The sequence below is a fragment of the Galleria mellonella genome, unplaced genomic scaffold (assembly GCF_026898425.1).
Source record: "Galleria mellonella isolate WM207_F2 unplaced genomic scaffold, CSIRO_AGI_GalMel_v1 utg87, whole genome shotgun sequence".
Lineage (NCBI taxonomy): Eukaryota > Metazoa > Arthropoda > Insecta > Lepidoptera > Pyralidae > Galleria > Galleria mellonella.
The window spans coordinates 2,698,913-2,714,567 of NW_026442166.1; the positions used below are offsets into that span (position 1 = coordinate 2,698,913).

General features: G+C 32.0%; 1 protein-coding gene across 3 annotated transcripts in view; it reads left to right on the forward strand.

Moving 5' to 3' along the window:
- The first annotated feature begins 748 nt into the window (after nucleotides 1-748).
- LOC113514096 (retina and anterior neural fold homeobox protein 2-like) overlaps nucleotides 749-15,655 on the forward strand; it is a 38,851-nt gene continuing 23,944 nt past the window's right edge. For 2 of the 3 annotated variants that reach the window (XM_052902120.1, XM_052902122.1), the window contains exons 1-3: nucleotides 749-1,443; nucleotides 10,348-10,514; nucleotides 11,660-11,800. In XM_052902120.1, coding sequence (XP_052758080.1) covers nucleotides 1,371-1,443; nucleotides 10,348-10,514; nucleotides 11,660-11,800 — 381 coding nt within the window. In that variant the 5' untranslated portion in view covers nucleotides 749-1,370. The remainder of the gene's footprint in view (nucleotides 1,444-10,347; nucleotides 10,515-11,659; nucleotides 11,801-15,655) is intronic. The other variant, XM_052902121.1, reaches the window with a different exon arrangement.

The window sequence follows — 15,655 nt, forward strand, 5'->3', positions numbered from 1 at the left end:
TCTATTATAGAAGACTGAATATTAATACATCTGTCTATTAATACTTAATATTAATTAATAATACCTATTACTTAAAAAGCTGTAAAAAAGTTATGAAGAGTTTCGAGTTTTATGTTTCTGTTTTTTTTTCGTGAGTTTTATGTTTTAATCTATTTCAAATTATTCTTCATTACGTTGTTTAGTACCTAAGTAATTTGATTACAATAAACATTTGTTAACAATGACTTATTATTTGAAATCTCAGTACCCTGTTTCCATCTTTTTTTGATTAGCCAGTTTTAGATCAATATAGAAACAATTTAAACTATAGTTCAAACTACTTCTTTTGCCTAAAATGCAAACAAAAGTCTGTGCCGGAATTAACATGGTTTTCATCCTTCTTAAATAGAATCACCCATATCTTAATTGCTATGTGGATCCGGTATAGAATATTTCGCTTTTTTTCGTGGGGGTTGTAAGAGACGAGTAAGGAAAATTTAATCGTCGAGCGATGGGCAGTAGCGTTTCTTTTAAAATATCAACAAAGCGTAACTGCTATTTGCAATTACTTAGAACTTGAAAGTTATTTATCAGTAATTAATTATGTTTTTTGCAATGCAATTCTATCGAATGATTCATAGATGCATATTATTCTTTATGCAATTATTTATTTACCTTAATGCAAAAGAAAACTTGTGTATTACAATTTATGTTGAGATAGGCAATAACATAAAATGTAAATACAACCCACTTTCTCGTACTTACGGCTTGCATACAATATTAAGTTACAACTAAGTAAGTAATTAAGGAGTAATATTTTTTCTGATTTTTAATAAACGTTCAAAATAAATCCGATTACACTGGTACATTTGACAGATATCATGTTTCTCGCACGAGTGGATAAACTCTACTTGACTTGTCAACTGGTAATCTCATCCATTCACTATCCCATCTTTCAACTCACCAATAAAAGTCGAGAGGCGGGGCTTGTGAAAGAGATAGATATCCCTAATTTACGATGTGTACGAAAGAGACAGGTGCAGGGTGGTAGGCTGTCACAGTAGGCGGGATGTCGGAAATGAATGAAGCCGGGTAGACTTGACAGTGTAAGTTTGAAATTCGCGTCGAATACTACCAGTGGCGGTGCACGGGTTAACTAATGACGTATTACGCCGATTCGAATTTTAAATTCGGCCGTTATATTATTTTTTAATTAAAGTTAATATTTTTTCTATAAAAAATTGTGTGTAATCAAATATCAGACTTTTATTTATAATTTGAATTTCTTTTTTATTAAAGAAAAAAAAATGATGTTTTTGATATTGGACTAGATTTAGTTGAACTAGTGAAGTGACACAGTGTCCAATAGTTTGTTGTCATAATATTCCGCGATGTCGGAAACAGGTCGACGCGGTGCTGCCTACACTATTGATAATATACTCGGGCATAGAGACAGACAAACAGGTATGTTATTGATTATATAGGTATTCCTATACTTAGTGCTGCCAATTAAACTATTTATTAAGTAGAATTAAAAAAAATACTTTATCCAAAAGTTGATTAGAAGAAATAGCTTTTAGTTATAATTATGTTCATTATTTATGTTTTATGTTTATTATTTTTTTTTATTTCTGTTTCTTCTAATAATAATATGCTAAATATTTTTTTTTTATTTTTGTATGAAAAAATAAAGAGTCTATATAAGTAATTAATTTAATAGGAAATTAATTAAATGGACAAATGTATATAATTAAATTATATAATTAATTGTATATATAATAAAAATATTATATAAATGTATTATATAAATATGTAAATTAAATAATGCTAATGATATGTACCTAAGTAAGTAAACTACATACCTACCTAATTAAAATTTATTTATATTTTCAATTTATTTAATTTTAAGCTCTTATTTAAAATCCTTTTGAACATTTTTTTTAATATTCATTATATTATACTCATTTCGGGACCATGCGTATACTACATATGGTCCCGGCATAGAATAGACCAGAGAATGGATACGGACAGTTAACGTTAACTGTCCACTGCTGAATAAGCCTTCCCCATAAGGGGAATTTTGCCAGTAGTTGCCACGTTTAGCAGGCGGGTTGACAATCGCAGTTAGGCTTTTAGGTATGTTTTAAGACGAACGCTGCTGCACATCCCTCAACTCTTAAGTTCCCTCAGTCGTCTCTTACGACACCCACAGGAAAGGAAGGGGTGGCCTATTCTATCCTGGGACCACGCGGCCAATAAAATTGCCTCAGACTACGCAAAAAATAACTACAAAAAACTTCGCATTACTATATGTCCAACTATTATCGTTATGTCACAATAACCACTTTTTACATTTTAAAAGTTAATAGAAATATCGACCAAAATTACACCATGTTATTTATACTTCTGTTTAATTTTTTTTTATACTACTTAGAATGGCAAACAAGCTGACGGCCTATAGGCATATAGGCATAACAGAGTATACATACTGTTTCGCCCATGATAACCCCCATGCGTTACTATTCCTGAGGGCTCAGGTGTTATTCTTCTGTACCCTGTAAATTCACTGCCATATCCCTGCCTTCAAACCGAAACACAGCCATACAACTTGATGTTCCATATCCCTGCCTTCAAACCGAAACACAGCCATCATAAGACAGTCTACTGATGTCCAATAGTAGAACAAGGGGGAAAGGGATTGGGTAATGGATACCATTTTCACCCATCAAAAAAAAATCAACCTGTCGATGGCGAGCGGTTCGATGGTAAAAAGAAATTATCATTTCAAACGATTCCTGATAAACACATCGTTATACAAATGTTTTCAGAACTCAAATCAGGGAGGCAAAGTCCATCGCCCAGATTTAAACCCATCAAAAAAAAAATACCGCCTGTGAGATGGGATAGTCGATAGTTACGTAAAAAGTGAACGTGAGATACCATTTATAACTGATTCACGCGGATGAACACAATCCGTTAAACAAATAAAATTACAGAATTTGGACAGATTTTTATTTTATTTTATTTTTATTCGTTACCGTCTGTGAGCATGGGATAGTCGACTATTCTCATAGTTACGTCCTAACTTAACACATGTGATACCTACTTTATATGCTGATTCACGCGGATGAAGCCGCGGTATAGAGCTAGTAAACAAATAAAATTACAGAACTTTGGACAGATTTTTATTTTATTTTATTATTATTCCACATTTATTTCTGTATTTCGATACCGCCTGTGAGCATGGGATAGTCGACTATTCTCATAGTTACGTCCTAACTTAGCACATGGGATACCTACTTTATATGCTGATTCACGCGGATGATGCCGCTCGATAGAGCTAGTAAACAAATAAAGTTACAGAACTTTGGACAGATTTTTATTTTATTTTATTTTTATTTCACATTTGTTTCCGTATTTTGATTTTTATTATTTTTCAATCGATTTCAAAAAAGTAGGTCCTTAATTTAGATTGTATTTTATTTATGTTTGTTACCTCATAACTCCGTCAGTTCTAAACCGATTTGGATAATTACTTTTTTATTTGATGGCCTACAGATTTGTTCCATAGATATTTTATAAAAAGCGCTTCAGTATAGTAGTTTTTAGATTAAAATTAAATAATTTTGTCACAATTGAAGTCGAATTGTTTTTTTAGAATATAATGTTTTAATTATTTTGTATGAAAAAGGAAATTTTAAATCGTTTCATCATTACTTCATTACATTGGTAAAAAATATATATTCCAAAAAGGAATTTTCACAATAACATATATCTGATATTACAATAATATTTTTAAACAGTACAGCATATTTATTTATTTATTATTAATTATTAACTAGCGGCCCGTCCCGGCGTCGCACGGGTGGACATTTTTACATTTTAAAAAGTGGCCATTAAGGCTGCACACGCGACGGAAGCTTAAAAATGGAGTAACTTCTCCCGTTTTCCCAACATTTTCCTTCACTGTTCTGCTCCTATTGATCGTAGCGTGATGAAAAGTATACTATAACCTGCCCAGGAGTATGAAGAATAATTGTACCAAGTTTCGTTAAAATCCGTCGAGTAGTTTTTGTTTCTATAACGAACATACAGACAGACAGACATAAATTTTACTGATTGCATTGTTGGCGTCAGTATCGATCACTAATCACCGCCTGATAGTTATTTTGTAAATATATTTCATGTACAGAATTGACCTCTCTACAGATTTATTATAAGTATAGATTAAAACAACAGTATATAGGAGATAAAGAGAGAATTTACAAATTGCTTTTGTTAAACCAATACACCGCCATTTACTCTCTCCGTTTAGCGTAACAGTTGACTGATAAAGAATGTTATCAGGCATTAAGTCCGCCCTGTAGACATATTTTAATGTGTGCAAAAGTATAAATAAATAAAAATAAAATAAATAAATAGATAGATACTCTTTATTAACGATAATTACTAACGATTATACTAACGATTAATTACAAGAAGGATGGATTTACAAAAGGTTATTATACCCACATTTAACATAGTATAACATTGTCCACGAAACCAAGCGGTGGTGTTATTTAATAAGCTGCCTAAGGAATTGAAGTCACTGAATGATTTAAATATCTTCAGGACAAATTTGAAGTCATTACTGCTAGAAAGGTGTCTGTACTCAATTGACGAATTCTAATTATAGTAAATTTGAATATATACCTATATTGTTTATGTTAAGAGATGACTAAGTGACTGTAATATTTGTTTTATGCTTGATTTAATTTATATTTCATATAGTGTATGAAATTATTGTATCTACTATAACATTCAAATATAAATTTTTGTTTATGAATAAACAAAATAAAAAAATAAAAATAAATATTGTTTATTCCATAAGATTACAATAGTAAACTTATTATAAATACAAGGAAATATTACACTATATTACATAAGTACGCATAAAACTATAATCAATAACTATTAATAGGAGGGAAAAACAAAATTGTTAGCAATGGAGTTTAACATCCCCATTGCTAGCAATAGGTATACCTTATTAGGTCGACCTCCACGTGGTTCCCCCTGGAAACCATCGTGAGCAATTCTTGTTGAATTCGTCACGATGGGCTAACTGAACTGCTTCATCCTCACCTATCATCCTTCACTGGTGCCCCGCCGGTGTATACCGATAGCGCGGGTGGGGTTACCATTCCATTATCATCCATTAAAAAAAAAAAAAAAAACTAATAATATTTAAAATCTCAACTTATTATACCATAATCACCCCATATTTCATAATAACGCCTCCCGCGGCGTAGCGTCCGCAAAAAAAGAATAATGAACCAATATTATAACACATGTTCACACAAAATAAAAGCTATGAATGGGCATTATCACACTCTGGTAACCATTAAAGGATTCCTTACAATGTAATATTACTGTAATTATGTTGTTATAATATTCAATATAAAGCAAAGAATCTGTAGTGTATTCGAGATTGGTTTTTGGCGACGGTACTCGAGTGTTTTATGCTTTTATTAAATATCTTGTTACTATTTATTGACGGTTAAAGTTAACCCTTTACTATGGGACTACAAAAATTTATTATTTTTATTATATATAATAGTATATTAGCTGTTAAGTGCCCACTGTTGAACGTAAACCTCCCAGATGGACTGCCTTTGTAAAAAGCTGAGAATGGATAGCCTGCCAAGCGTGGCAGCTGGTATTTTCCAGTCTTAGTATGTGGACTGGCAACCACAGTAGACTTTGGTGATGATTTAAGAGGGACGCTCTTGCCTATCTTTCGTCCAATAATTATATTATAAATACCTATATTATTTGTTGTAATAAATATCCAATCTTTAGCATATATTTTATATTGATTTATTTATAATTGTGCTATATATCTACACACCAATTACGAACCGATTTTGATATTTCTTTCTGAAATAGATAGGGTTTATTCATATGTAGGTTTAATATAATTTTGGTCTATCCTGAATCCGCTGTTTTGTGCAATACATTTTTAAATTATAGAAACCGATGTTTTGCCACCACCAAAATAATCAGATTTTATAAAAATATTAGGCAAATACTTAACACATATTTTAAATTCACAATCGGGAACCCACGTCGAAATGACGATAATAAAAAGCAGAGGGCCTACCTTGAAATATTTTCCGAAATTTTAGTCGAACGAAACACAAATTTGATGTTAAAATTACATAATATATACCATTTAAAAATGTTAAAATATCGTTCCTTTAGACTATTTTGTTGAGATTTATGACGAACGAAATGTTAAATTCCATTAAACTGATCGATTTTGATATGAACAAAAACACAAAATTGAAAATTCGGAATTTGATTTCATGGTGAACCCGTAGTAGGTATATAATCTGTAATAGGTACTATTTACCTGTAATCGCGGTGCCTTAGTCTCAATCGTGAATTTAAATACGAGTAGGTATCTTTGCGTGACAGAATCCGAAACGAGGATATCCGCAAAAGAACCAAAATAACCGACATAACTCAAAGGATAAGCAAACTGAAATGGCAATGTGCTGGTCACATAGCTCGAAGAACCTACAAACGATGGGGAAGAAAGGTTCTTGAGTGGTGGCCCCGTAAGTAGTAGAGTGACGACCTCAAATGCAATGCAGGGAGTCAGTGGATGCAGGTGGCTCTGGACCGTTCCTTATGGCAGTCTATGGTGGAGGTCTGTACCCAGCAGTGGACGGATTAATGGCTGAAATGATGATGATGATGATGAGGTATGTGTAAACAACTTCAATGTTTAAAAATAACTATTATCAGAGATGTCCTAGTACCATATTTTTACTCAATAATTTCCCAGTATTCCTTTAAATCCTACCAATATTAGTAAACTAATTGACTTCTAAGAGACGTACCTATTTTCGGGAACTCGATACCTGTCAACTATAAGAGAATCGACAATAAACCTTATTTCGAGGAAATAAGCTATTTTTCTGTAATTGAATGCATTATTGTAGTACAACAAGCAATTTGGAACTTTACACGAACGGTGAATAGAATATATATTTGTGTGAACACTTCGGAGAATATGTGATAGCATCAAAATATGGAGTGCCAATTTGAAGGGATTATTCTCATATGAAACGGTATCTTGTTGGAGTACTCTATACAGAAATTACTCTGTATCGGATTTAAAACTTCGCGAATAAATCATGAAAGAGTTCAAACGTTACAGCGTTCAAGTTAATTTGTTCAGTCGCAAAAAATGATATTCAATTTTCGTATATCTGACTTCAAAAAAGTAGGTTTTGATCGTCAAAAAAATATCAAAATTTCGGTATACGTACGTGTGCTTTGGGATGAAGAAGTGCACATTTTTTTATGCAACTTAGAATGGCAAACAAGTTGACGGCCCACCTGATGGAAAGTGGTAATCGTCGCCTATAGACATGAGCAGTACCATAGACATAACAGAGTATACTGTTTCACTCTTGATACCCCCCAAGTAATATATACTTTTTAGTAGTCAAATATTTATTTATTTATTCAAAGGAACACCAACAGTATATTACATTATAATATATATTACAAATATAATACAATATTTCCGTATGGTCCCAGCATAGAATAGGCCACTCCTTCCTTTCTCGTGGGTGTCATAAGAACCGACTAAAGGAGGGCGAGGAATGGGCAGCAGCGTCCCTCTTAAAACATCTTTGAAGCTTAACTGCGGTTGCCAACCCGCCTGCTAAGCGTGGCAACTACTGGCAAAACCTAAGGGGAGGCTTATGTTCAGCAGTGGACAGTATGTTGCTGATATGATGATGCATACAATGTTAATGCACATGACTATTAAAGGTATTCACAGAATTTAACATAATTAAGATAAAGATATATTTATTTAACAAAGTATGTTTGTATTAGCACAGAATTTATCATTGCTTCCTACACTAGGCTGAGCCTGTCCTGCAGGAAGCAGTACTCGTGTTATTATATACATGCATATAGATATTAAACATAGGCTTTTTAGCAGTACTGACAATTGTGTAACTAATTTGTATAATGCAATTATTTCTTTAGATCTCACCACCAATACACATGTATGAATAAGTATTATGTATGTGTGTGTGTGCATGTGTGTGTGTATGTGGTGTGTGTCTGTGTTTTTTTTGTGTGTGAGTCGGCGTGTGTGTGTGTGTGTGTCTCTCTCTCTGTGTGTGTGTGTGAAATATATTTATTAATTAATTTATTTATTTACACTTTTTTGCATCATTTTTAAAATTACCAACACAATAAATTTTGATAAGAAGTAAAAGACAGAAAGCAACCTTATCGCTAAGCAATCTCTTTCAGACAACTTTTGAGTAAAGAACATTGGGGAAAAAAGACAATAGGTAGTGAGTTCCACAGACGAACTGTCTGAACAGTAAAAGATTTACAATAAAAAAAAAAGTGGAATAAGCAGAAAATTTGAGGCGGGATTATATAGGTATTTAATATTATTTTTTATTTGTAATTTAATATAAAACATAGCTAAAGTGTAGGATAATTAAAAGCAAATTAATAATGTATCTAATATATATATAATTTACAATATAATAGGCAGCTAAGTACGACGCTAAGTCAAATTTAACGTTAATATGAAATGAGACAATTAGTTCACACTGATTGTCTATGACTCGACACAACTTTGAATCGCAATAGAATCGCTCACAATAGCTAAAAACCTTAATTAAATTCCTTATTAGCTACAATGTAACACGGTTAATTGTTTAACGCGATATTAATTTTACAATCTCACCTCTTTGATATGATTAGTGATGTTACTTTATTAGAATGTTAGGTATTGAGTTGATTCGATGTTAAATTATTCGAGTTGATTCGATACATATTATTCGTTTGGGAGTAAATTGTTTATAAAGTCTCTATTCCGCATCTATATGTTAATTTAAGACTTGTGTACTTAAATTTGAATTAAATCTATGATTTAGTTGATGCCGAGGAACAGTTGTGTTTATATGGCTATGCTTTTGATGGTGGTAGTGAGATATGACAGTGAAATTATATATATATATATATATATATATATATATATATATATATATATATATATATATATATATATATATATATATATATATATATATATATATATATATATATATATATACTTTTCGTCAGATGGGCTGTTAACTTGTTTGCTGTCCTAAATATCATAATAAATTATCTATTACACTTAAGGCTGTAATAGATATTTGTAATAATAATGAGGCCATTTTTATCAACCTATTTATAAACCTATTATTTTAATTTGATAGTTTCGCAAAATTACTATTTTATGGACCATCACAAACTAAACTTATTAAAATTTATTAAAACTAAACTTATTAAGATTTTGCTGTATCAAATTGAAATTTTAATTTCGGAAATAAGTGTAGAGAAATACCGCCTCAGAATTGGCGTCAACGGCGTGTCTATTTAAAGAAAAGGACTTAAAATATTAGTAAATAGAATCGATTGTCGCACCATCGCGATCCCATCACTATACATTGAATTACGTTCGAATCAAAGGTCGAAAGTTCAAATGCCTATTCAGAACGACTGCTCGTTAATACAATAAACATTTTTCTTTACATCTTAATACGTTTGTACGTCTCTTTGTTGATCATTACAAAACTCTGTGTAACAATTATAACAAAGAAATTAAAATGGTATTAGTATAAATAAATAGTGAACATAATATCTAGTGACGTTAAGTGCTTAACAAAAAAGAACGTTTTGCACCGGTACTTTTTAGTGAGGGTCATCACTAGTGGCAGTGTTGATATAATTTGAATCTTTTGCATCTGGTGCTAAGGTCGAATTTCGTTTGTGTCTCCTTTTAATTAGTTAGTCGAAAGTTTACGGAGGGTGGTAATTCTGTATTATGCAGGGTTGGTAGTCTGTCAGTGTGTTTGTTCGGCGATATGTCGAGAATTGAGGATTAAGGGATCGATGTCATGTCACGGGCCAGCGTGGTGGGAAAAATGTTTGATTTCGTACAATTTTGATTTAAATGTCGCACTTAAATCGTATGCACTCGGAGCAACAGTCGGTAAGCAACATTGAGAATAGTCAAACTTTGGATGGGTGATCATGTAGTGGCATCTTGATTTTTGTAATTCTATAATCTACTTAAGAGCATTTTTAACGTTAGCTTATTGAAGTAGTACGTTGTAATCATTTATTTATTTATTCCTTATAATAATTATAGATACAAATAATACATAAGAAATATACTTATAATACATAGACATTACTTTTAACATATATGGATATACTAATATAAAATTATTAGTAAATTTAAAATAACAATTTGACAATTTAAAATACTTAAATGAAAAGAAAATGTTTTTACAGATCGGATAGAACTGAAAAGTGAAAGTGGTGGGCACTCAGATTCCGAGCACGAGCACGACCATGACCACGAGCACACCGAGCACGGCGAGCATAGCGACCACACACACAACGAGCACACAGATCACGGCGAGCATTTAGAAGCACTTGATGCTGGGCGACCACGCAAGGTAATTTGCTAACATTATTATAGCCTAAAAGACTAGCTCCCTTATTCATAAAAAGTTATACGTCTCATAAAGTAGTATTAATATAGCCAATGGCAGTGAATTATGAGGCACAGTTGTTTATCACTCCGATTTCACACAATGCGTACATGCGTAATACATGCGTACAATAAGCATACAGACAGTGGTGAGCATTTAGAGGTGCTTGATGCTGAAAGAGAGAGAGAGAAAATCAGCGCTATATAGGTACATCTCCATGTCGTGTGGCCCCCGCATAGAATAGGCCACCCCTTCCTTTCCCGTGGATGTAGTAAGAGGCGACTAAGGCAGGGCGAGGAATGGACAGCAGCGTCCCTCTTAAAACATCTCCAAAACCTAACTGCGGTTGCCAATTCGCATGCCAAGCGTGCCAACTATTAGACCCCCTTTCCCCAAGTGGGGGTCTATGTTCAGCAGTAGACATTTAAAGGTTGATCATGATACATCTCGCTGTAGGTGTGCATATATAGCAATAGCTAAGGCGGCTCCAATTACCAGCAAAATGTATTGTTTTTTTTTTCTATTTGTATTGTTGTTTATTTTTATTTGTAATTCATATTAGTATTGTTGTTGGTAATAAAGAATCAATCAATCTATCTATCTAGTGTTGTACTCGTATTATTAGGTACTCTGCGAGCAGTCGTTATGCGTAGAATTTGCAAGCAGGTTATTGCGAGCATTTGTCTGTAAACGCTTGAAGTATCCTGCGTACTTGACAAAATCTTCTTCTACAAGCATATTAAGAAGTTGATATATAATATTTTCAACCGACTTCTAAAAAGAAGAAGGTTCTCAAACCGGTTGTATCTTTTTATATTTTTTACATCATTTATAAGCTGATTTGGATTTTCTTTATCCGAAAGTATATATACTTTCAGATTGGTCCCCATACAAATTTTATTAAAATCAGTTTAGTAGTTTTGTTTCACGAATTTTTCAAATTGGTTTACAACTGATGGAGTTATGAGGTAAAAAAGATCTTCTTTTTAAATTGATGATTGATGAATTGAGAAAAGAGTAAAGTAGTCCATTTTATAGTAATAAAATCTTAGTAATAAAAAAAAAAACTATTAAACGCTTATTGCATAATGTTTAATTATATGTGCAAGCAGGTACGCCGCAGCCGAACTACCTTCACCACGTACCAGCTGCACGAGCTGGAGAGGGCCTTCGACAAGACGCAGTACCCTGACGTCTTTACCAGGGAGGAGTTGGCCATGAGGCTGGACCTCAGCGAAGCCAGAGTACAGGTTAGCCAATCGAATTAATACTTATTAATTAATGTTAGAAAATAAATTCAGTTATTTCAATTGTTAATTGTATGTCCCGTATTCAAATGGTATCTATTTTATTTATTTACAAGCTTTTATCTGCGGCTTCGCTCGCGTATAATATTTGATTTCTCCTTCTATAAAATTTCACATGTCCAACTTCTTTAGTTGATTGAGTAAATTTAGTAAATTGAGTAAATTATTTTTTTTTTTATTATGTATTTATCCTTTATTGACCACATTATAAAAAATGTTTAATACAAAAGGCGGACTTAAAGCTATATAGCATTCTTTCCCACTCAAACTTTGGTAAAAATTTACTTAATTCATGTTTACATATAGATTTTTCTTCATACACAAACAGTTTTATTTTTGCTATGCAAAGAAAAATGGCGGCTTCGAACGTCATAAATTTAAAATGAAACCAACACGACACTGGCAGTAAACCTCGCCGATTGCAAACAGAATTGTGGAAATTCAATTCGGTAGCTATATAATTATTATAATTACTTATTTACGAAAAAAAAAAGTTACATAATATGATGTTACAATTTGTTAATATTCGATCTTTGTAGGTTGTATTTATCAGACATCTAAATAATTATATAGTTATTCACCAAATTTCATGTTTAATAACCTACCGGCTTTTTTTTTTTGATAGGTGAAAATGGTATGATAACCCCGCCTGCGCTAACGGGATACGCTGGCGGAGCACCAGTGAGGGGTGATAGATGAGAATGAAAACAGGCCAGTTAGCGCATCATGATGAATTCACCAGGAATTAACCATGATAGTTTGCAGGGGGAACCGTGAGATGGTCGACCTGGTTGGGTATATTGCTAGCAATGGGATTCTCAGTCTCCATTACTAACAATCCCTTTCCCTCCAAACTACCGGCTTAAGCTGTACATCGTCAGATTATCAATCAATACAAATTTTACAATAGTTCTTTAGAATAGAATAGAATAGAATAGAATTTTATTGCTAACTGTGTACATATATATAGCAGTAACTATTGCTTTGAATTTGACATCAGTATCAACAGTTATACCCTATCGGGCATGCAACAGTTTGAGAACAGGTAATTATATTAACATCGAAACATTCAATACTATTACCATTACTTGATTACAAATAAATATGAAATATTATACAATACAATTAACAAGACAAAGAATAATCATAACCAAATTAAAATAAAATAAATATAATTTCGCTTACATGTCAATTGTTATTAATTATTAATTTAATGAGTTTTAAGATTAAAGTATTCATTTAAATTATAAAAAACATTATCAAAAAGCCAAGCTTTGAGTTTAATTTTAAACATATGCTTATTCTGACATTTAATGTTTAAGGGAAGATGATTAAATTTAACATGTTGTTGTTGTATCAGCCGTTAATTGCCCACTGTTGGGACTGTCCATATTGGGACTAGCTGAAAACCAGCGCTGTACTGTTGTACACACCATACTGGGGTACTCACAGCATCAGCTGAGCCAGTTCCTTTCGTCTAATATGAGATATTTTATTTATTTAATAAATATTTTCTTTTATATTCTATATACTGCTGAACTGCTAGCCTCCCCTATATAGTAGTTGCCACACTGCCGTTACTTATATATTGCTAGCAATGGGATTCTCAGTCTCCATTACTAACAATCCCTTTCCCCCCTTTAGCAGTCGGTTGCAAATGCAATCGGATTGCTAACTAATTAGTTATGTTAATAAACAAAAGCCGTCTCTGTGCTCAATTTTACAAGATTTATTTACAAGAATTATTTATTGATTTACAATTATTTACAAGAATAGAGTACGTCAAAAAGTGCTCTATTCTTGTAAATAATAATATCAGTGTTTCGTTTAAAATTACCGTTGAATTAATCAGTGCAGGTAATTATAACTAATTGACAACTATAATGTTAATTTTAATAGAAAGCAATCAACGTTGCGGTTGTATTAATATTTCGTACATTTAATAAACTGTCTGCTCGTATGTGTATGGAGATAATTATGCACAGTTTAGGACTAATTAATATTTATTATTAATTTTAATCAACGTTAATCGCACTTTGTTCGTTCGATGTAAATTCATTGTTTTCAAAGAGATATAATTATTATTACACACTAGCTTTCACTCCTGACTTTGTTCGTATATCTGGGACGAAATGATTGACAGAGATAAATATTTATCTACGAGTATAAGTATGTTATCCCCGTCTGCGCTAACTGCCTGCGCGATGATTATTGTTAGCCATTACAAGTTCCATAAAAAAGGTACCTAGGTATTATTAATAAATGCGCAAGTTTGTAAGAATAGATCTCTTGAAAAGATTTGAATGCAATTTGGTAGACAGATAGCTTCTTGTATCATATATATATATATATATATATATATATATATATATATATATATATATATATATATATATATATATATATATATATATATGTGTGTGTGTATGTGTGTGTGTGTTTGTGTGTGTGTATATATGTATATATAGGTAATTTATAAGCTGATTTACGTGGGCGAAGCCACAGAGTACAGCAGTTCAGAAATATTTTTTTGTAGACAATCATGAATACGTCAATATTATGGAAATAGCCCTCTTAACAATTTAAGCACAAGTACTATAAACTAAAAGACTGTAGTGATTCGAATCGCAAGCAATTAGCTGAATGAGTCGCTAATGAGCGCTAATGTGGTTTACGATAGGGTTGTCACTGCAAAGATTTGTATCAGGATGAAATTAAACATGTCTCTACTAGTATTAACAAAATATTTTTTTTTTTTTATTTTATTAAAGGTATTATGAAATTCGAAGACGTTTTATGATATTATCTTTCAGTGTTTTTTTTCATTACAATCATTCAAGTATATTCAATTAGATCAAAATAGTGAAATAGCTCACAGTCCTGCATGATACGGGTGCGAGCATTATGCATGAATAAGTGCTTTATTAAGTACTTAATTTAAGTAAATTTAAAAAGAAGTTGTACTTTAGAAATATTGTTTTTTTTTATTACTAGACTGCATGCTTGCCGATAACTAGTATATAATTAATGTATAATAGTTATCTATACTTATAATAAATCTGTAGAGAGGTCAATTCTGTACATGAAATATATTTTCAAAATAACTATCAGGCGGTGATTAGTGATCGATACTGATGTCAAAAATGCAATCAGTAAAATTTTTGTCTCTCTGTCTGTATGTTCGTTATAGAAATAAAAACTACTCGACGGATTTTAACGAAACTTGGTACAATTATTCTTCATATTCCTGGGCAGGTTATGGTATACTTTTCATCACGCTACGATCAATAGGAGCAGAGCAATGAAGGGAAATGTGTCTGTTACATCAAAACCACTGAACCGTGAGGAAGGACATAGGCTACTTACTTTACGAAAAACGACGGAAACGTGGACGAAGTCGCGGGCAACAGCTAGTAAAAAATAAATTTAAAATGTAATAATATATTTTATGTAAGTATTTATAGTTTAACAATGCTCTTTATGTTTACTTGCGAGGGTTATCACTTATTCCAAATTTCATATAAAAATTATGACTGTTGATCTTACACTTCGAATCGTTTTACTTTATCCAATTAATAAAATAAATTGGGTTGACACCGTAGATTATGTGTAAAAATAATTTTCACTTAAGTTATTTAAGTAAATTATTTATTTAAATTAATCAAAACATTTCTTATTTTACTTTAATTGAATTGTAAAATTTTGTTTGCTTGACAACCCTACCTACGTAGTGAGGTGAGGTGACGGACGCGGTAAACATTAGGGCTGTTCACACGAGAGTATAATGACGGAGTGAAT